General features: G+C 39.0%; 1 protein-coding gene and 1 non-coding gene across 9 annotated transcripts in view; both read left to right on the top strand.

Moving 5' to 3' along the window:
- The window catches only part of IFT43 (intraflagellar transport 43), a 126,226-nt gene that overhangs the window by 93,034 nt on the left and 9,368 nt on the right, over positions 1-23,824 (top strand). The window contains exons 6-9 of one of the 8 annotated variants that reach the window (XM_051977551.1): positions 18,696-18,768; positions 19,044-19,119; positions 19,730-19,792; positions 21,018-21,475. The exons of the other annotated variants lie outside the window; for them this stretch is intronic. Coding sequence (XP_051833511.1) covers positions 18,696-18,768; positions 19,044-19,119; positions 19,730-19,792; positions 21,018-21,137 — 332 coding nt within the window. The 3' untranslated portion in view covers positions 21,138-21,475. Of the gene's footprint in view, positions 1-18,695; positions 18,769-19,043; positions 19,120-19,729; positions 19,793-21,017; positions 21,476-23,824 lie in introns of those variants that run through there. 8 annotated transcript variants of the gene reach the window in all.
- LOC127552629 (U6 spliceosomal RNA) lies at positions 11,556-11,659 on the top strand. Its single transcript, XR_007951487.1, has one exon. It is a non-coding gene; the product is annotated as a U6 spliceosomal RNA (small nuclear RNA).

Raw genomic sequence — 23,824 nt, 5'->3', positions numbered from 1 at the left:
TCTTTGTTTTTTGGTATCACTATCTACAGCTCCAATTTTCTTTCCCACCAAAACCAAATAAAATTGTAGCAAGTATAGCAATGCAAAATAAATCCACATATTATCTGTATCTGAAAAATATGTCTTATTCTGAATCTCAGATCGGTAGTGTTTCCAGGAAACCTGAGTCATCATCAGTTTTCTGAGTTGTGATTGGTTATTGTGTTGATCATAGTTCTTTAGTCTTTCATCAGTATTCTCTCTTACTTTCCTTGTAGTTATTGTTTACATTATTCTGGTTTTGCTTACTTCACTCTATGTCATTCATACAAATGTTCCAGTTTCTCTGAATCCATTCCTTTATTATTTCATATGGTAGTATAATATTCATATTATATAATTTGTTCAGCTATCCCAATATATAGAATTCTAGTTTATTTCCATTTCTTTGCAATTAAAAAAATGCTGCTATAAATATGTGTATCTATTGGTCCTTTGACTTTTTGATATCTTTGGGGTATAAGCAGGGATATAATGGTAAATACTTAATAACTATGATACTTAAGTTTAATCTACATTATTAATCTTTTCTCTATCATTTTCTTAATCTAGACAATCAACATAACAACAAATCAAGCTTTGATTTGCCAGTTTCCAAACTAAAAATGCTCATGTGAAAAATTTAACAGCTCTCTCAAATTGGTATGAGCTGGCTCCAGCACACCCTTGGACAAGTCTAACAGCAGTATTTCTTAAGTCAAGCATTATGCATAGATAGACAAATGAGAGAGCTTTGGAACTAATGTGCTGAAAAAGCAAGCTGTGTTCTCATACATTGTCTCTCTTTTTAGTTTTCACCTAATATTTAAAACCTTGAAGGTGACTTTGACTTTTTTTTTTTTGTGCTCACTTTCTCCTAGCTTATACTCTTCCTCTTTTGTCCCCCTCTTCTCTTTATCTGTCACTATTGAGTTTATTATATCTTAGTACTAAACTCCATCCATTAACTGTGTCAGAGAAGAATGAGGTCATGAGAAACCACTTTCCTGTCCTTTCCTAAATTTTTGTATACTTATATTCTTGTGAAATCTAATTATATGAAATAGTAATTTTTCCTTCTTTCCCATTTTCCCCTAGTATATTTCTTTTTCTCTTTTTTATTCTTTTTTCTTAAAACCAACAAAATAAAACAAACCTATACCTAAGTCCTGTGTTTCTCATCTTTATCTCCCTCTGTGACCCTTGAAAACAGGATTCTGAAACAACACGTCTCCTGTTAGAATATGAACTCTTCATCATTATTCACTTCCTTCCAGTTGTTCAAATATATTTATCTTTCTAGGTTTCTCTTGATTAGATTTGTTTCCATTCCAAAATTTCCATTCATATTTGGTATTTGAAAATCTCCTACTTTATTAAAAGTATATTTGTCCCCCTGGAAGATTATGTTCAGTTTTGCAGAGTAAGTTATTGGTTGTAAGTCATTAATCTTTTGCCTTTTGTAATATAATTTCCTGAAAATTTCTTTTCTTTATGTAATTGCTGCTGAGTCTTGTATGAGGTTGACTATGGTCCTTTGCTTCCTGAATTCTTCCTTCTTGTCTTCTTTCAATAAGAATTTCTAACTGTTTGTAAGTATTTTTACGTGACCTGGAAACTCTGGATCTTGGCTCTGACATTACTGGATATTTTCAGTGTGAGATTTCTTTCAAGAAGTGGATTCTTTTTCTTTTCACTTGCCCTTTGGTTCTAATAGATCTGGGCAGTTTTATTTTATTTTATTTTATTTTTTTGAGTTGTTTTTTTTAAAATAACTTTTTATTGATAGAACGCATGCCAGGGTAATTTTTTACAGCATTATCCCTTGCATTCACTTCTGTTCCGATTTTCTCCTCCCTCCTTCCACCCCCTCCCCCAGATGGCAAGCAGTCCTTTACATGTTGAATAGGTTACAGTATATCCTAGATACAATATATGTGTGCAGAACCGAACAGTTTTCTTGTTGCACAGGGAGAATTGAATTCAGAAGGTATATATAATCCGGGAAGAAAAACAAAAATGCAAGCAGTTTATATTCATTTCCCAGTGTTCTTTCTTTGGGTGTAGCTGCTTCTGTCCATCTTTGATCAATTAACGCTCTCTTTATCAAAGAGATCCACTTCCATCAGAATACATCCTCAAACAGTATCGTTATTGAGATATATAATGATCTCCTGGTTCTACTCATTTCACTTAGCATCAGTTCATGTAAGTCTCTGGGCAGTTTTATTTTAAGGTTTCTTAATATATTATCCAAGTTTTATTTGGTCAAAATTTTCAAGGGATCTAATATTCTTTTATTATCTCTTCTAAATCTGTTTTCCAAGCCAGCTATTTTTGATAGTAGATACCTGGTATTTCTTTTCTTTTTTCAATCTTTTCACATTTTTCTAATATTTCTTATTACCTCACAGAGTCAGAGTCCTCTTTGCTCCGGAGTCTGTTTTACAGAGAGTCCATTGTTTTCTTAAGATTTTCTACCTTCTATTCTAAGCTATTTATTCTCTTTTAATTTTTCCCCCTGAAGTCTAATTTAATTTATAATTTCATTTCTTATTTCTTAGTTCATTACTTCTAGTTTCTCCTGTAGTCATTTTGGCCAACCCATCTTTTTTTTTCTCTGGAGCTTTGCATATGGTTAATTATAGTAGGTGATTCTCTTCTAGATTTTTCAAATGTCACCTCAGACACTTACTAACTATATGACCTTGTACAAGTCACTTAATCCTGATAGCCTCAAAAAGCAAAACAAAACCCACCCCAGAGTCTTAAAGTCATATTGACATCTATGTTAGAAAGATAAATGGATTTAGTAGATGTCAACCCTTAATGAACAAGATACATAGAATTCAGGTCCACCTTCAGCCACTTAGCTAGCTCTGTGATGCAATCTCTCCATATCTCAGTTTCCTCATATGTAAAATGGGAATAATAAGAGTACCTACCTTCCAAGTTATTGTAAGAACCAAATAAATTAACATATGTTAAGTGCTTTACAAATCTTCAAAAGCTATGTAAATTCTAGCAATTATCATTTTTTAAGAACGTGTTCCAAAAGTTGGGCATAACATATGAAAACACGCCATGCAAATCCTAGAGAAGCTATAAACTGTCTATCAAGTACTAGGTATATCACTGGAGAATGAAAGAATAAAATGAAAGAAGCAGTGAGGAAAAGGAAAATTGAGAATAACTTTATTCTGTGAAGATTTATATAATATAAACTGAAATATCTATATGCATATATGTGTATGTGTATACATATAACAAGGACTTGTGATTTTGTTGCTATAGAAGCTCATTTCACCTATGTTTGTCACAAAGGACCTATAACAATTGGGAGATCATTTTAGAGAGTAGTTTGTGGTGATTAAATGTTATATAATAGATTTTATGTATCAGACACAGAATTTGAAACCTAATTTTCCAGATGCCAAGCCCAGCATCATTCTACTCACTTTTTATTCCATGCTGCTCCTATGACCTGATGTAATCATACTTTCTTTATCTTAGTATTTCCCAAGCATGTAATTTTATATTCAAAGCTGAGCTTTAAAAGAAGCTGGAGATTCTATAAACCAGAGGTAAGGAAGAAGTGAATTCTAGAATTGGGGACAACCTCCTCAAAGCCAGAGTCAGGAGATGTCATATAATTTATGTGGAACAGCAGGCAGTCTGGTTTGGCCAGAACTTGGAATGAGGCAAGGAAAGTAATGTTGAATAGCCCCCAAAAGGTAGATTGGCAAAGGACCTTAGAAGTCCAGAAAAGGCATTCATATTTTATCCTAGCACAGGGGTCTTGACTTCTTTATATTATGGATTACCTTTGTCAGTTTGGCAATATCTTCCCAGAATAATGTTTTTAAATGCATTAAATAAAAATCAAATCTGTTATGTTGAAATGAATGTATAAAAGAATATTCTAAATACTTCTATATGTATTATAAATAATAAAATTATAAAAGAATAGTTAGCTTTAAAAAAAAAGAAAGAAAGAAAGAAAGAAACAAGTTTACAGACCCCAGGTTAAGAACTCCTAAAAGCAAGAGGAAAAAATGAATGGACCTTCAGGAGCTAGGGAATGGTATAGTTAGAACTGTGCTTTAAGAATGGCAATTTGGCTACAGTGAGAAGATACATTAGAGGAGGGAGGGCTGGAGCTTGGAAGACCAATCAAAAGGCTGTGAAAGTAAGAGGTGATGAGGGCAGGCATAAAGGTGATAATTGTGTGTATAAATAGTGGAAGACAATTGGGAGATATATAGGGAAGGCAGAAAGAACAAGAATTGGATGTGAAGGGAAGAGCTGAGAAGGACTTTGAAGTTATTAACCTGAGTAAATTGAAGGATGGCAGGACCTTCCATAGAAAGAGGAATATTTGGAAAAGGGGATGGTTTGAAGTGGTGAAAAGATGGAGTTTTATTTTGGACTTATCGAATGTGAGATGCCCCAAAACAGAAAGAATGAAGAGGCAATTGGTGAGGCTCAGGACTGGGGTAAAGAAAAGATGCTGAGATTAGCAGAAAGATCTAAGAGTCATTTCATAGAGGTGATAGTTGAACCCATAGTAGCTAGTGAGAGAATCAGAGAGAGAGAGATAGAGTTCAGAGAGTTGAGAGAGAGAGAGACAGAGACAGAGACACAGAGACAGTCAGAGAGACAGAGATACAAACAGACAGACAGAGAGACAGAGAGAGAGAGAAGCAGAGAGAAAGAAACAGAGGGAGAGAGAGTATAATGATAGAAGATGTGAAACACAGGGAGAGAGAGTATAATGAGAGAAGACCTTCCCAGTCATAGGAAGCCCTTTGTGCTACTATCGATACCTCACTGACAGTGACAGTCATCTATGAATCGACTTTCTTTGTAAGGAATTTTCCCCTCATGCTAATTCATTCAAGTAATTTGCTTGCGTTTCCTTCCCCCTTGTGAAGAGATGAATAGGAAAATTGAAACCTGGTTTGGAGTCTTGAGAATGCTCACTCATTACTAAAAGATATCATTGCTTGGGGCGTGTGTGTGTGTGTGTGTGTGTGTGTGTGTGTGTGTGTTTTAATTGGGAGCAGGTTGTGTTAACCTTCCTCCAGGAGCATGAAAAAGGGAAGCACTGTCAGCATTCTGTCATGCCGAAGTCCATTTGGAGGAAAGTGATAAATTACAAATTGCCTAACATTAGCACTTGATGAAAGTAAAAGAGTTAAATCTTTCTGAGATCATTACAGAGATCAAGTTATTTATTCTATACCAGGTCTGGTTCTGGTCCAGTTGAATGTGGAGGACAGAATAAGGACAATATGGGGCTAATCCTGCTTAGTTCTGTCTGATTCTATAGCTGTCTCCATGTTCTTGCTACTGTCCCATTTGGTGGAAGCCCATGTAAAGGGAACACTTGGACTGATTGCATACATCCCACAAAGAGAAGCCCTGATTGCTTACAAGTTTCTGGTATGGAGAACAGTTTCCTAGGGAAACAACACAGTCCTAGAGATTTGATGATTTGTTTAGAAAGGAGTTGGGGTTCAGAGTTGTAAACACACACCTCTTTCAAATAAGAATTGTGTGGGGACATACTGTGTTTTGCAATAAAGAAAGAAGCAGAAGAAAGATAGGTGATATTTGAGGGGTGCATAGAATAGGCTATGGGGTAAAACCAAAAAAAGGAGTTCGTGACCTGGAATTGGTGGCAAATATTATTATCGTTAATAGATATTTTGTTTTATGTTTTAATTTGGATTTTGCAAGTGTATTCAGGAATTCAGATATCACTTAGATTAGATGGGAAGAGACAGGCACATTTATGCATCTAGAGTTGTCTCTGTCTGTTAAATCACTTCACTCTATGGTTTAGGACGTAACTTACAGTTGCCCTTGGTTAGAAAAGTCTTTTCAATGAGACGCAACATACATGGAGATTAGTTTGTAAGGAGTGTCCCTCCACTTCAGAAATTAAAACCTGTACTTGGCAAAACACTAGGGAATAAGCAATATTACCCACAATTTCTTATGCTGGGTAAGGGATGAACTGAGTGTGGCCAGATAGGTTTCTTCCATCTTTGAATTTCACTTGCTTTTTACAAATACACATATATGTACTACATGCATGTGTATATGCATATATACATACATATACATATCTATATATACACAAACCAAGGGACTCATATTGGGAATGTGATTGCTGAGTCCATAAGTGTAGTTGACGGACTGGGTTTACCTAAAAGACCCTTTAAGAAAAAGCTCTTGAAAGATGATTACAGAATTGAGACACCATCATTTAAAACTGCCTGAGGCAAACTCCTTTGAAAATTGCAGCAGTGGAGGGACAGAGAAAGAACCACAGAGCTCTTGATTGTTGCGCAGTTCCCTCAGGACCCGTTCTCCCCCTCCCCCTCTGTTTCTCATCTGATATGAGAGAGAGCAGCAGTAAGACTCCTCATCTATCTTATGAAAATCCGATTCGGGATGGCTGTGATCAAAACCGGCTGACTGTCACCAGCAGTGGCCTTGTGCAGAGGGAACTTCTCAGAAGCATTCTGTATGTGGGGATGTCACGGGTTGCACCGATCAAAGGCAAATTTTTTTTTAATAAATATATATAAGGAAAAAATACAAAACCTAAGGATTTAGCATAAAAGAAATGTAGTTTGTCTTGTTTTTTTTTTTTTCAATGTAACATGAAGAGGATGAAATAGAATCAGATATGCTTGGTCTCTAACACACTTCCACAGGAGGTTCTGAGAAGGCTTTCTCTGTTACATTAATGCCATATCACTTCTCTCCGGCCTTATTGAAGAGCATTCTCCCATTGCTATTTCTTCTGACCAACGTTACCCCTTTCTACACACACACATGGCCACACATACCATTTCTCATATCTTCAATTCCTTTATCCCTACTTACCTTTATGTATCTTCAGAGGAAAAAATATAATAAAACAAAGGAAAATTGATACTAATGAAAAATCTGAGAGATTATGTTCTTGTAGAACTGTTTTCTACAATTGTTAACTGGGGTTCATTTTCATCAATCATTGTTGGTATGAATTTCTTTGATAAAGTTAAGTATCAGCATTCTCTTAATGTCACAGAGGTCACTCTTAGAGTAGCTCTGATCAATTCTTTGACCCTCTGTCTTAGACGGATGGTTTTAAAATTCCTGCCATCTGGGTTTCCCGATTCAGCAAAACTTTACTAGATCTTCCATCACTTCAAATTTTGAGTAGTTTGGGAAGATCATTCCTGTTAAACTAGCCTTAATATTGATTCTGGTAGAATTTGTAGTGACTGAGTGTGTAACTAGGAATGAATAGAGTAGGGGTGTATGCCATCCATGAATGGTCATTATAATCAACCCCCAGTCTCCAGCATCAGTAGTTTAATATTTTGTGCTATTACCTTCTCAGGAAATCTCTACTCTGTGCCGGGGATCTCACAAATCCCAAATCGAATGGACAAGTCTCACTTAATTCAGAAATCTAAACCAACTAAGAAGCCCCTTCTCCAAACTTTTTTTAGGTGAAGGAGTTTGTCGCAGCTTGAAATGCATGTTTGAATTAGCTACTTATTTTGATCTTCTTTCTCTGCCCATCTATGATCTTTGTCTTTCTTCTAATAGTAATAATAAAAACACTGTTTGGTATTTTAATATATAGAAGACTGCTAGTGTACCTTCCACTAGTGGCTAGCACTCTCACTGTGGTGGTATGTCCTAGAATTTTTCTTACCTTTCACGATCACTGCCCCTAGGGGACCTGTGAGTCCAGCCTCCCCAGCAGGCTTCTCACTGAATTTTATGATCCACATTATACTTTCTCTTTTCAGTTTTCTAAGGTCCTATTGTTGTGCCTGCCCTGCCCCAGTGTGGGCTTCCTAGTCCTTTCTCCCTTTGTTAATGACCAGCAAGCTGGATTCAGCTATAATCAATTGAAATCACTAGGGATGTGCCTTCATAAAATGGACTTGCCAGGTGCCCAGAGAGCTGTTTTTGCACACACACACACACACACACACACACACCCCACCTTGTTCTCTGATTCAGCGATTGCACTGGGGAATGTGTCAGGCTTCCAAGAGACCTCGAGCTTGTTTGTCTGTTCCATAAGGGCTGCCTCTTTCCCTTGTTCCTTCAGGTTTTTGAAGCCTGTTGCCTATCATTTTCCACTTTCTTTTTTTTTTTTTTTTTTTTTTTAATTCTCCATTTTTCCACTTAGAAAAAAATTATTTATACGATTGAGATCCACTAATTAAAGCCATTTTCTGGTATTTGGTTACTGGAGTGTTTGATGTCTCTCTGACAAGACCATGAAATGCATGGAGTGTCCACAGGGACGGAATTTGCTGAACACGGCTCTTTGTAAATGAGGGGACACAGTGTCGCAGCAGCTCATGAATATGAAACGCCCATGATGCTACCTCAGTGGACTTGGGAACACAGATGAATCCTGTCATGTGCTAAATGAGACCAATTTCTTTCACTTAACTTCATCTTCAATCAGACCTTCTTCCATTTGGCTGTTTAAAATTCCCCATACGTGATGCAGAAGGTAACAGCATTCAGTAAAACAAAGTTTTGCAGCAGCAGAGAAAAATTATAATGATTGTTGTTTGAAGTTATCTTCTCCTTCTCCAATAATAGAAGTTATTTCCTTTTATTTTTCAGCTATGGGGGCTCTTCCAATTTCATCTTACTGATAACTATTGATTTGTGAGGCAGAGCTAGTCAGATATCCAACTTTATCAAACCTTTTTGGGGTGGCCCTAAACATCATTTCTAAATCCTACTCTTTTTTGTTATTAAAAATTTCTAGCATTTAATAATAAACCTGTGGTTTATTGTGTATGAACAAATCAGTAGAAAGATACTCAGATGGTATGGACTATCAGCTTGCTTTATCATTCAGAAAGGAATTAGATATGATCAGATAAAATATGTCTATGGGAAGATTTTTCCTAATGATCAGAGCTTAGTAAAGCAAGTGAAAGAGAAGTTTCCTCTCTGCTCATACTTTCACTGAGTCTACAACTCAACTAAAACTTACAGAGGGCCAATACAGATCCCTAAGTGATCAGAGATGGCTCTGTTATCTAGTCTTACCCTTTGGTAAGGAATCAGAATGAAGACTAGAAAAGGAAAAGCTCTCAAATAGCCCTCTCTGACCAAACAAACAATAGTATCCACACATCCCACAAAGAAATTTCATTCTGAAACTGCTAACCACAATCAGTCAACAAAAGAGGCAAACCTGGAGGGACATAGTATAATAAGCCAGATCCTCTCCTGAAAGACATTTACCTGGGCTGTGGCTTAGAAGCCAGACTGAAATGTAGCCTTTGGTGTTTTTTTTCCTTTGCAAAATGACTTAGGTTTTCTTTCCATAATAGAGAACACAGAGAATTCGCAACGTCTGTTCCTTGCAAACCTGCTAATGGCTTGAGGATATCTCTTTCTGTTTCACAGATACCAAAAGACAAGTGAATCCTTAATTCAGGGCATCACAAAATGAATCACATAGCATTCGTTGCAAGCCAATTTGGAAAGGAAAAATTAAGGGTCATTAAAAAAACAACAATTAACAATTCAATTTCACAAGCTAGAATGACTTCTGAAAGTTTGCAGAGTACTACTTTACTGTAATGATAATGTAATATAAATATAACATCATGTAATAATTGACATAAATGCCAGCCTACCATCATCTAAGACCCACCATCATCTTCTCTTAGGCATTTAATTGGCATGACATGCAGATCTGTGTCACACTGTGTCAGAAAGAAAGCAAGGTAATGCTTCCTAACATCCAGACTACCTTTCTTGATAAACTTGCCCATTTTTGAAGAGTCTAATCCTCAAATTTGGCTCTTAACAATTATTTTAGCTTTGCACTTTGTCCCTTTGAAATACAAAATTCTATGTCTCTAGTTTCAAAATTGTGCAAGGTACATCAGAAGAAACAGTAAGAGTAGAAAAAAGTAGTCAGAATCAATCGAGCTTGCACACAGACCTGGGTGTGAGAAGATCAGAGTCCTTGAGCTGGGATTGGCTCTCAGAGGTCCTAAGATGATAGATTTGGACCTGGAAAGGATTGTAGATATCATCTGGTCCAATCTGAGCAGGGATCCCTGCTAGACCACATCATAAATAGAGCCCTGAACCTGTGGAGTCAGGAGACCTGAATTCAAATATAGCTTTAGACTAAATGTGTGATTTTTATCTCACTTGGCAAGTGACTTAATGTTTGTCTGCCTCAGTTTCTTCATCTGTAAAGTGAGGTTAATAAGCATTCTCCCAACAAGGTTGTTATGAAGATCAAATCAGATAATATTTTTAGAAGGCAGCTAAGTGGCTCATAAATACAGTTCTAGACCTGGAGTTATTTATTTCACACCTGGCCTCAGACATTTACCATCTATGTGGCCCTGAGCAAATTATTTAACCTCTATTTGCCTTAGTTTCCTCAATTGTACCATTGGGAATAATAATAGCACAGGATTGTGAGGACAGTACCTTGCACAGAATAGACACTATATAAATGCTTGTTTTATTTAACTTTATAAAACCTTAAAGTGCTATATAAATGCTAACATTAGTATCATATTCCCAATAAGCAATCATCCTACCAGTTGTCTCAATGGCTACTTATTCAGGAAGATTAATATTGTATTATTATGTATCATATCATATATTATATATTGTTTTATTTTATTAGATCTTGAAGAAGCAACAGGGTGTAGTGGATAGAGAGCTGGTGATCTCTGAGTCAGGAGTCCAAGGTTTAAATCTTGCCTCTGATACAAGCTGACTCTGTGATCTTAAGCAAATCCCACTTTAAAGATCTCAGTGTCCTAGGCCAGGAGTGTTCAACAAAAATAAAAACAGGACTACTAAAATGTTGCCTATGTTCTATCACATTTTCATTTACTTTGTTAAATATTTCTCAGTTGCATGAAGCTAGGTAACATTGCCCTCTGTTATAGACATATCTGTTAAGCTGCATGTAAGATTCTGACCTACATTGGTAGATGGTGTTCCCTATGTTAGTATAATCACAAGTTTAGTCTTTCCTATCAGGTATTGCAAAACATCCCACTTACAGAGAGGATGTCTGGAAGAATCCTGTGCACAAATGATGGAAGGGAAAGGGAAAAGGGGGAGGCAGGAATAGCACAAAGCATTCCTGCCTCATGCGTTGAGGTAAAGCATGGGCTACCTAGGGGATCACTGGGGAACTTGGCAACCAAAATGTCATCCCTCATAGGGCAATACATTACGCAGCATAAGATCTGTGTCCAGAAGAGAGGGCACTAAAGAAAAAAGAGTCAAAATGTCTAAATTGAAATGCTAGTGCTGAACCTTTGCCATGGTATCTTATTTTCTTAGATATGGAATGGAAAGGATAAAGCTAGCTTCTCATATTAAGTTTTGAGAAATAAATTATCTAGCAATTAAAGGCAGGGTAATTCTAATAGAAGTAGAGTTCCAGAAAGCATCCGTAGAGAGCTCTTGCTTCTTTCTTTTAAAGAATGCTACTTAAGAAACGTTTGGAGACAGGTACATATACACTGAAATTGAAATGATGCAGAGAATATTAAAATGACCTCTGCATGAAAACAGCATGCAAATGCTTGAAGCATTTCATGTTTTTGTAATATTGTTAGCTTTTTATATGCACATATCACATCCTCTCAAGTAGACTATATAAATGTCTCAAGGTCAAGGATTATTTCTTATGTGTATGTAGAGCCCTCATAGATCCTTGCCCATAGTAGGTGTTCGTTAAATATTGGTCAGTGGGTGGTTTTATGCAATACCCCTCTGAGAATGGGTTTACTACCCCCTGCTGGCTGTGTATATTACAGATATAGCAGCAAAATATGAGGAAAAGTCTGTAAGTCAGTTGAAAAGAACGAAGAATGAATATTTGTATTCAAGGAGCACTGCTTAGGGAATTTGGACAAGGAGAATGACAATGTTTGGACAATGTCGTAAGAGATGACATGAAGTACAAATGTCAGAATTCTGGCCAGTTTTCAGTTCCAAGAGTGCTGTTCATACCCTCCTCCCCCAAAACAGTTCGCTTGCAGACTGGATTCCTCTTCCTCTGCTGCCCTAACATATTATATTTTGAAGAGACTGGGAAACAAGAAAATGAAAGGACATCAAGCTTTTTTCCCCTTCTTCCAGAGGTGGCTCTGTGCTGGTCCAGGCTGCTTTCCTGACAGTATCTCTACTCCGTAGACTATTTGGGAATCTTCCTGAGTGAAGGATGCTCTCTATGTAAATCCATCATTATCAAGTCATTAATCTGAATTCTGTGCTTATGGCATCACAATCTGTGACCACAGGAGGGAGGGGGGCAGGGATGGAGGCTGGGAGCCACAAAGAACAAAGACAACGAAAAAGAAAAGCCATAGTCGCTAAAGGAAAATGGCAATTTAGCTCAAAGAATTGGGAATCATTTTGGCTAATTGCAACCAAGGGGCTTTCTTTGTTAATTGTCTTTATAGTTAAGATATATCCCTCTGTGGCTATTGAGATCACCTGAGCACCTTCTGCTTTATGGGTCCAAGTTTAATAAGGCATGGTAAGGGAAGCTGTGCCCTTCAGCCACTGAACACCCCCCTCCTGAAAGAGCCCACAGCCTGGTGTCTCCAGAAAACCCTGTGGTCTGCCTGATACTCAAAAATAATAGGGAGGGGTCTTTAGGCACTTCCTAAATAATAGGAAATGGAGATTTTGGATGGGAAGTAGGGAGGCCACCTTTGGTACTGAGGGATGTTTCATTAAAGATAAGAACAGAACCTGCAGTTCAAATGGTGTAAGGCAGTGTCAGGTGAGGAAATTGCCAACTCAAGTCTTCTTGTTCTCTTCATTTTATATCCATAGTTGCCTATAATACTGAGAGATTAAGGGGTTTGCCCAGGGTTATGCAGAGAGTGTGTATAGTTTAGACAGCTAGGTGGTACAGTAGGCTCGAGTGCTGAGCCGGAATCAGGAAGACCTGAGTGTTCAAATCTGGACTTAGATCCCCAAATCACTCTGGGCAAGTCACTTGGAAGGCTGTTTACCTCAATTTCCTCATCTCTAAAATGGGGGCAAGTATAGCACTCACTTCCCAGGGTTGTTGTAAAGATCAAAGGATATAATAAAACTACTTCATACAGTTCCTGGCAGATATATAGAAGCACTATATAAAGGTTGTTGTTAGCAGTCAGGTGGCATTGTAGAACACTGTGCTTCAAATCAGGAATATCTCAATTCAAATATGGCCTCAAAACACTGGCTAATATTCTGGAGAGCAATTTGGAACTATGCTCAAAAAGTTATCCAACTGCGCATACCCTTTGATCCAGCAATGTTTCTGTTGGGACTATATCCCAAAGAGATCTTAAAGAAAGGAAAGGGACCTTTATATGCCAAAATGTTTGTGGCAGCCCTGTTTGTAGTGTCCAGAAACTGGAAACTGAGTAGATGCCCATCAATTGGTGAATGAATAATTGTGGTATATGAATATTATGGAATATTATTGTTCTGTAAGAAATGACCAGCAGGATGATTTCAGAAAGGCCTAGAGAGACTTACACAAACTGATGCTGAGTGAAATGAGCAGAACCAGGAGATCATTATATACCTCAACAACGATATTGTATGAGGATCAATTCTGATGGACGTGGTTCTCTTCAACAATGAGATAAATCAAATCAGTTCTATTTGTTCAATAATGAATAGAACCAGCAAAAGAACTCCAGGAGATGACTACAAACCACTACATAGAATTCCCAATCCCTCTATTTTTGTCCGCCTGCATTTTTATTTTCTTCACAGGTTAATTGTACACTATTTCAAAGTCCAATTCTTCCTGTGCAGCAAAATAACTGTATGGACATGTATACACATATTGTATTTAACATATTTTTAAACCTATTTAACATGTATTGGTCAACCTGCCATCTGGGGGAGAGGGTGAAAGGAAAGAGGAGAAAAATTGAAACAAAAGGTTTTGCAATTGTCAATGCTGAAAAATTACTCGTGCATTTATCTTGTAAATAAAAAGTTATAATAAAAAAATGAAAAAAAAAACCCAAATCTCAAAAAAATAAAACACTGGCTGAGTGATTCTGGGAAAATTACTTGGCCTCTGTCTGCCTCAGCTATCTCATCTGTAAAATAGGGGCAAGAATAGCACCCATCTCCCAGGGTTGTTGTAAAGCCTTTAGCAGAGTACCTGGCACATAGTAAGTTCTTAACGAATGAATACTTCTGCCCTACCCTTCCCCCTTTCAGAGACAGGACTTGAACCAAAGCCCTCTTAATTCCAAAACCTATTCTCCATTCAGAATGACACACCCCTCTTCATTAAGCGGCATGAATCACAAATATGTTTCTAAGAGAGACCTATTCAGCTGATAGAGGAGTCTTTGCCCATCCACTGACCAAGATGAAGATACTGTTTGGTCAAGAGGTTTAACAATTTGATTAGTAAATAGCTAAAATAGGAAACATGCTTTTAAATTTAATTGCAGAAGTTGTGTTCCACTTTCCAACATGAATGCGAGTTATGGGTAGGTGAGCCTTCAGTAGCATTGCAGCCAATTCATAGACTGTAACATATACTTTAGCACAAGGTTTTTCCTTTTAGGTAGAAGGACGCCTTCTTCACTAACTCAAGACAGACTCTCTTGACAGTTGTGCTGACTGGAAAAATTCATTACCTTGTGGCCACGTAACAGTGAGCCTTTCTAATAACATTAGTAGCAATAACTGACATTTATCATTTTAAAATGTGCAGAGCATTTTACAAATATTATCTTATTTGGCCCTTAGAATAATCTTGGGAAGTATCCTTTTTGCAGATGAGGAAGCTGAGGCAGACAGTGACTTTCCTAGGGTCACACAGCAAATGTCTGAAATTGGATTTGAACTCACATGCTCCTGATTCCAGGGCCAGCACATAGCCATATGTATGTCGCTAGTCACTGGGCCTGTACCTTGTACTTTGTGTAATGGTGGGCCTTGTCAGGTCCTTTTCAAATTAGTTAGCAAAGCTTTCAAGGAAGCTAGGGCTTCTTCCACACTGAAGTGATAAAAGCCTTTGAGGAAGACTTTAGTTAACAAGAAGACACTTCTAGTGGTGTGACCTGGACAAGTCATTTCACTCTGCCTTAGTTTTCTCATCCTGTAAAATGAGCAGGAGAAGAAAATAGCAAACCAAGCAGCTAGGTGGAGCAATGGTTAAAGCACCAGCCCTGAAATCAGGAGGCCTGAGTTCAAATATGACCTCAGGCACTTAGCACTTCCTGGCTGTGTGACCCTGGGCAAGTCACTTAGCCCAATTGCCTCAAGGGGGAAAAATAGCAAACCATTCTATTATCTCAGCCAAGAAAACCCTGAAGACATAACTAAAAATGACTAAACAATAACAAAGAATCTTACATGTTCTCTGTCAGAGTTGTCTATTTTTTTCTTGAATTTTAAAATGCTAAATAATACCCTCTGGGTCTCAAATAACATTGGCAGCAAATAACTGTCAGTAATATTCTAGGTCAGTTTCTGGAGGTGCAGGGTCATCATTTAGCATAGGTAATTGTATAACAGTCCTTATATGTAGCTTCCTTTTCTGGACCCTTCTATGCAATCACTGCAGAAGTATGTACGTGTGTGTGTGTGTGTGTGTGTGTGTGTAGAAAATAAGGAAGTTCCAAGGACCTCTTCCTTTGTACACATATGACTTGTGAACCAGAAATTGCATATTTTTTAGATTCTTTGAAGTTTGCCTAAGTTGAAAATGGCTTCATAGCCACCTGTTCCACCGGGAGCTGGGGAGTTGGATGGTCCAGCTCTGCTGAGATTGCTCAAGCTGTCACCGCACCAGAACGCTCCAGCTTGTCTCGGCCTTGCTGTCATTGCAGGCTCTGTCCCACTCAGGCAGTTTGCTGGGTTCTGCTGGGCACCAGGCAGCCAATTAGAGAGAAATCCCACTGTGTGGCCAGCCCACCAGTGTAGCTCCGAATGGCCCCTTTGCCAAGGCCTGAGCCGACCTCTGATCTGTCACAGATGGGCCAGCATTGCACTCTTTCTGCACATTTGGAGGAGGAGGGCAGACACGAAGATGGGAGCCTGCAGAGGGGCAAAGTGGACATTGGGTGGAAGTTCTGCTCCTTAGAGCCGTGAGAAGCTGTACAGAGTTGACAGGATAGACCCTAAAATTGAAGAGTTGTAGAGGGAGAATGAAGTTTTGGAAAACCCTGTCCTGAGCCCCAGACTCAGCAGGTAGAACTGACTTTCCATCTCCTGAATATTCATCTCAGGCTGCAGCAGTACAATCTGGGAGTACTAGACAACAGCTTACTGGCTCCTTCCAAAAATGACATATTACCCATGGAGTATAGAGCAGCCTCTTCATTACTATGGTACCTGAGCAAGACAGTCCTGTTGGCTCTGGGGACAGTGCTGCCCCCAGTCTGTTGTGGCTACTGGAGAATCATAAAAGCAGAATTTGCACTTAGCTCTTGATGCTCACACCTTATACACAGCAAATCAGTTTTTTGTTTTTTTTTTTAAAACACTAGTCTGATTGCACAAGCGGTCATTCCTCATTCTCAGTCAGATAAAGGATATTGCATGATCACTGAAAAACAATTTTGCTCCTCCTAAATGTAGGTCATTATATACATAGCTTAATTGTTTAGTAACTGGTATATATTTATACTTTTTTAATGTCCCTATTAGTCCTTTATTTTTATTTTATATTTAGTTTACCTCCTTTTCCATGCTTTATTTTCTTTCTCTCCTCTCTCTTCTTTCTCTTTCCTCCGTCTCTCTCTCTTTTGTTTCTCTGTTTCTCTCCCTCCCTCTTTTCTCTCCTATTCTCTCTGACTCTCTCTGTGTGTCTGTCTTGTGTGCCTCTGTCTCTCTGTCTCTGTGTCCCTCTCTGTGACTCTCTCTTTTTCTCTCTCTTTGCCTTTTTTTCTTGTCTCTCTCTGACTTTGTGTCTGTCTGTCTCTTTTTCTCTGTGTGTCTGTTTCTATGTCTGTCTGTCTCTTTTTATCCCTTTCTGTCTCTCTGACTCTGTGTCTGTCTCTGTCTCTGTCTCTGCCTCTCCCTCCTTCCCTCAGCTCTGACATACACAATTGGGAATAGTAATAGACACCAGATTTGGAACTGACATTTCTGTATTCCAGCTAAGCTTGATTAGAACAATCTCAAAGTCTAAATAATGAATAGTCTGAAAATGTCTTCCAGATGCTCCTGGAATGATTATATTCTTTTTTAAATAAAGCTGAATTCATCTTATAGAAAGAACCTAAAAGGAAGGGTACCTTGCTTGATCATGTCAACTAATCTCTTTGATTATTTCTCTGTTTCATTGCCTACAATAAGAGCTTGATGTAGTTGAATTTCGCTAGTGGTCATTTTCTCTCCCTTCCTCCCACTCTCTGTCTCTGAGTCTCTCTCCATTTTTCTGTCTTTTTGTCTATCTCTATCTCTGCCCATCTGTCTGTTTCTGTTTCTCTGTAGATCTCCCTCTGTCTCTTTCTCCATCTCTCAGTTTCTATCCATCTTTGTCTCTCCACCTCTCTGCATGTCTCTGTCCTTTCTACCATCTGTCGGTCTCTTTGTCTGTCTATGACATGTGTGTATGTCTCATGTGAAGAGAAAAAATTGCTCTTGAACATTCAGCACCCTCCAGCTGAGGAAGAAGAGGCACCTCTTGGAGCATTAGGGCATCTTAGCTAGATGATGACCTGGACTGTAAGCAATAGTCAGACTTCTATGGATCTGCGAACTCTTTAGTGTAGATAACTTCTCCCACCACTGCAGATTGATCCTTTTGTACCTTCTCCTCTCATGCTGCTTCTTCATAGAATAGCAATTGGTAACATTTCTATAATACTTTTTAAAGTTTACAAAATGCTTTTCTGCATTAAAGACTCATTTGTAAGCCTGTTTTGAGCCTTACCACAATCCTGAGAGATTGGTGCTATTACTATTCTTGTTTTTCAGATGAGAAAACTGAGGCTGAGAGGAGGTAAGTGACTTGTTCAGGCATACAGCTGGGGAGTGGCTGAAGCCAGAGTTGAATTCAGGGTTTCCTGACTCCAAGCCTAGTGCTCTCTCCACTCTGCCACCTCTTTGCCTCCCTTTACATAATTCTTCTGTAGAGAATGTAGGTAACCCTAGATATCTTCAATTGGGCCAGGACAGCCGAGTAGTGCTCAAGCAGTTCCACCATCCCTTTCTCATTGCATATCCACCTGCTTCGTTTTATGATTCCTCACTTTTTGGATGACATCTTCTATGGTCCTTCCAGTGTTTAATTTGTTATTGGCAACACATCATATCTCTCCATTAACCTTGGAGTCCCTCACAGTTCTGATTTTCTGAAGATTTGGAGATTGGAGTATTTCAGAGTCCACAATGAGATGGTATCAGTTAGGAGAATATTAGTGTTAATATCTGTGCCGGATGTCCCATTAGAGATGCTAAGCAAACCACGATAAAAGGCTGACATGTTTGATAGTTTCATCAATCCTGGATTGTTTGTTATGACTAATGCAAGAAATGGCATAATGTTTCCTGCGGGCCTCAAATCCCAGCTGGAGCCCTTGTAACCAGGAAAGGATCAGTGCCAGGAATCTTTTTCATATCTCTCTCATTCCTATGTTTATCTTATCCCGTAGATATTCCAGTAATACCAGATCTAGAAGAGGTACAGGAAGAAGACTTTGTTCTGAAGGTGGCTGCCCCTCCTAGGTAAGAGAAGTGAGGTTGGACACTGAGCTAGAAATATAAAGGAACAAGATGAATTGTCCATTTTTCCAATTATTTGCCATTTGCAAGTGGAGACCTTGGTTCCTGGAGAGAATATTGGTCTCAGATATTTCCAGAAATGGGGTTCATCCCTCAGACTTTTATTTTGTTGTATCTGAGTGGGCTCATCTTGTCTTTGGTGTTATGAGAGAGCCATTGGCTGGTAGAACAGTGGCTTTCCGTGAACTGGTCTTGATATTCTCATTATTCTTCCATAGCATCCAAGTAAACCGTGTGATGACTTATCGTGACTTAGACAATGACCTGATGAAGTATGCTGCCTTCCAGACATTAGTGAGTAGGATGGTTTCTGTAAATACTACTACTAATAGTAACGCCAGTAATCAGAGCTAGCATCTATAGAGCTCCTTAAGGTTTTCATACAGCTTTGTATCAATTGTTTCCCACCACTACTACCTATATGACAGTAGAAGTTCTCCAGTGTCTGTGACCCCAATTCCATCCTCTTGGGTCACATCCTTATAATGTTCTATCCATCTAAGTCCTGTGGTCCTTATATTTTACCTTCTATATCTTGTCCTGTGGACCTTTGGCAAATATAACTCTGCCCTTCCTATTCAGTCTTATAGAGAGAGTACCCATTCTATCCTCATGAAAGATATCCTTCCTATCCTTCCTATCCTTCCTCTCTCTAATCTGGGAGACTGTATCAACTTTCCCCTAACAGTGTCTACACCATGGAATGTTAAGGTGCTGCCTCCATTTCACAGGGCACATAGTCATCCCATAGTTCTACTATTTTGTGGGGAGATTTTTCTCACACTGGATTGGGGAATAAACTGTTTATAACATCGAATTTTCAGGCATTGAGCCTGACTCTTGCCATTTTGCAAAAATTGGCTAATAAGGCAGTTGAATTGAATCCCTTTTTTTTTATTCATAGGATGGAGAGATCGATCTGAAACTTCTCACCAAAGTCCTTGCTCCAGAGCATGAAGTTCGAGAGGTATAGATATAATGGTAGCACAGGAATTGATAGGATGCCTTTTTCCTGAGCAGCTTAGGACATTTAGAGGCCTTTATATTCAGCAATCCTTGAGACATCCAGTGAAGTTCCTAAATGCCCAATATACTCATTTATGGAAATGCAGAGAAGTTATTATCAGTTTGACTCCAAACAATCTAACCAGAGGTCCTCAAACCATGGCCGCGGGCCAGATACAGCAGCTGAGGACATTTATCCCCCTCACCCAGGGCTATGAAGTTTCTTTATTTAAAGGCCCACAAAACAAAGTTTTTGTTTTTACTTTAGTCCGGTCCTCCAACAGTCTGAGGGACAGTGAACTGGCCCCCTATTTAAAAAGTTTGAAGATCCCTGATTCTAACCAAATGATTATTCATTCTGGAAAGTATTGATACTTAATAAGTGTTTGGTCAGTTTCAAGAACCCTATGCCTACCCCTTTTAAAATACTTTCTAGTCTCCAAGTCTACACTCCTTGGCCTGGGCTTTAAGGATAACCCTGAAGGATGGACTTTTAAGTCATACCTCATGCTTAGGTCTGTTTAGTAATTAGGCGTCTTCCCAAAGAAAATAGGATTTGAAAAAAGGGAGGGTTGAAGGGATGAGGTGGAGAGGGATGAAGAATGAAAGTTAATTGGAATTTCTAGGAATTCAGATAGAAAACATTGGCCCCAATTTTTTTGACCTTGTGGCATTTAGCTCCCCTTCTAACTGATAATTCTTAATTCATAGTCCTCGAAAGCTCTTGTTTTATGTTGCTAGAATACCCCATACCAGGAAGCATAGTAATATAGAATATTTTCTCCTTAGTGCTAAATGGAGGCAAGCTTCTTCAGGGTCCAGGACATAAATAGTAGAGAGTGTGCTGCCAGTGATGGTTGAGGGACTTTGACTGAGCTTTGTAGTGGGTGGAGGGTGGTCCTTAGGAACTAACTCATCATTATCCAGCTCTAAATTTCATGTATGTTAATAAGCCTGAACCCTGTAAAGCCACTTTCCTGACATGAGGACTAAAAATGGCATCGCCTCATCAAAGTGCCCCCTCCTCCCTGCTGTGTGCTCCGACAGCTGGTTAGATGCCTTCGATTCCAGCCACTATCCCCGCTTGCCTTGGTGCAGGCTCAGCTGCTGGTTCGTGGGCGTGAGAGGTTGGTTGAGATATAAGGTGGAGGGGCTCTTGTCTCACCTGGTGATGCCCCTCTTGGCAGGATGACGTCAGCTGGGACTGGGATCACCTCTACACTGAAGTGTCTTCAGAACTTCTCACCGAGTGGGATCTTGGACAGTCAGAGAAAGAAGAGTCCGTTGGGCATCCCAAGTACACCTGAACCCTTGGCCGGACTATAGCCCATTTCAACCCTGTACATAATAATCACTGTTTTTTTTTTCAGACAAAATGCCTGAAACTAAAGAAAGTCGAATGCTGGCAGGAGCCCAGATTTTTATATCAAATATTTTGTGATACGAATATTTATGTGTGCTCTGCAGGAAACATTAGACCACAAGTGAAATTTTCGTGGGGTTAGGGACAAGGTGGGAACTGCCCCAGATACAGCCCTGAACAGAGCATTCTACTATTCAGTTGATGATGTTGGCAAAGACATTGTTACCAGTAGGGCTCAATTAATGCAAATAATAAATCCTTGGAAATGGTCTCATATTTGAATTGGTACTTTTCAAAGTTAGAATTATGTAAAATGTGGTCTTTGGTTACATCCCAATGGAAACATGCAGTTCAAATTTAAATAATGTAACCACTTCTGGGGAGTCATGGGTAAAAGCCAGAAGTGGTCTTGCTTTTTTGGATTCTCTAACCTCCCCACTGGGAAGAGGAAACCTTGAGTTTGGATTCTGCTACATATAAAAACTGTGTGACCCTGAGTATGTAACTTTATCTCTCTTGGTCTCAGTTTCCATAAAGTAAGGTGATGGAGGGGCAGGGATTGCAATTAATGGGCTCTAAGATCCCCACCCATTCTAAATGTATAGCCCTGTGATCCTTAGGAAAAGACAACTTTAATGGAATTCACACCAGTGACTGATTTTTGCTTCTGTAGCATGGAAACCAGTTGTTGTCCCAAAGACACCAGAATGGATCCTTCTTAGCACTTTTATCCAGTAATCCTAACATGCTTTCCCCTGATTTATCTTTTGACATCAGCCAGAAAGATTCATTCATCCATTCAGACATAAGTCGGTAAACATGATTAAATGCCTAGAATGTCTAAAGCCCCATCTTATCCCTTCTCTTTTGCCTCCTCATGCCTCAGTCTGAAAAATGGAACCTTCCCTCTCCTCACCTGTAGAGACCCTTAACTTTTCAGAAAGGTCACACTTCCCTCTCTCACCCTTGCTAGCCACCCAGCACCACAAGCCTGCTCTCCTAAAGTGAGCCAAAATCTAGAGTTGAATCCAAGCTCCTTCTCTGAAGAGAAAGCTCTTTTATTATTTTTTAAAAATCTGTTTCCCACTGAGGCAGCTCATCTGAGTCTGCCTGCCTCTTGGAGATGCCGCTTAGAACAGACCCGTGCAACCCAGCAACCAGCTAACGGGGCTCAGCTCCTCGGCCAGAGGGAAGGCTGGGCACTTCTCTCCTCCCGCCTGGAAAGCCCTTCATTAAAATTCAGAAAAACAAAGAGGATCTGCACATCAAAAACCCACTGGGGGGTTATTTTTGTGTTACCACAGTGCCCTTCCCCTGGTGAGGCGTGCATTTCTGGTTCAGGAAAAAGAAGATGCTTTTACGTTAATTATAAACTCAGGGATTTAGTGGCTTTGGGGTCCCCATTTCCCTTCCTTTTTGGAATCACAACCCCAGCCTAACATACTTCTCTTTTGAGCAAATCTCACGGCTGCCAAGAGCTTTTCCATCCAGTCTCTTTTTTCATGAAGCCATGGAACAGTTGATGTCACTGCTCTCTCAGGTGTTGGCTCATTCAACCACCCCAGGTACCTTAGGACCAACCTCAGTGATCCTACATCCAGTCTGAGCAAGAGTTGGGTCTATGATCTGCACTGTCATTTGCTTTTCTTCCCACTCTAGGTTTCAGGTAGAAGCTGACAAGCTTGGGAAGGGCCAAATGAACCAAGAACTGGGAAAAGCCACTCAAGGAATCAGCATTTCTGGCCTTTTACTTCCACAGACCGGACATTCATGCTGACCTAATAGGGTTCAGGTGGTCATAGATCTTTTTTTTTTTTTTTTATAGCTTTTTATTGACAAAACATATGCATGAGTAGTTTTTCAGCATTGACCCTTGCAAAAACTTCTGTTCCAACTTTTCCCCTCCTTCCCTCCACTCCCTCCCCAAATGGCAGGTAGTCTCATACATGTTAAATATATTAAAGTATATGTTAAATACAATATATGTGTATATATTTATACAGTTGTCTTGTTACACAAGAAAAATTGGATTTAGAAAGAAGATAAAAATAACCTAAGAAAAAAAAACAAAAATGCAAGCAAACAATAATAGAAAGAGTGAGAATGCTATGTTGTAGTCCACACTCATTTCCCAGTGTTTTTTCACTGGGTGTAGCTGGTTCTGTTCATTACTGATCAGTTGGAACTGATTTGGATCCTCTCATTGTGGTCAAAGATCTTAACCCTTTTTGCTGACATTGTAGAAATAAAAAACATTTATTTAATGTTTACTGTGTACTAAATGAAAGGCAGAGTTATCTAGTGGGTTAGAATTTTAGACTTGATAGTCAGGAAGTTCAAAATCCCATCTCCTGCCCAAGATCACACAGCTTTCAAGTATGAAGAAATGGAAACTAAAATCAGATTTTCTTGATTCCAAAGTAACTATCTGATTTTGTTTCCCTATATCACTTGATCCTTAGTTGAAAGGGATCTTAGAAGGAGAGACCAACCCCTCCATCTCCTATTTTACAGGTCATGAAGAAACCAAGGCACAAGGTTACGTGACTTGCCCAGAATTACACACTTAATAAATGACTTTGGCTATATTTGAACTCAGGGCTTCCTGACTTCTAAGAATAGCACTCTGTC

This window comes from Antechinus flavipes, chromosome 2, assembly GCF_016432865.1.
Source record: "Antechinus flavipes isolate AdamAnt ecotype Samford, QLD, Australia chromosome 2, AdamAnt_v2, whole genome shotgun sequence".
Classification (NCBI taxonomy): Eukaryota; Metazoa; Chordata; class Mammalia; order Dasyuromorphia; family Dasyuridae; genus Antechinus; species Antechinus flavipes.
This window is presented reverse-complemented; position numbering and strand designations above follow the sequence as displayed.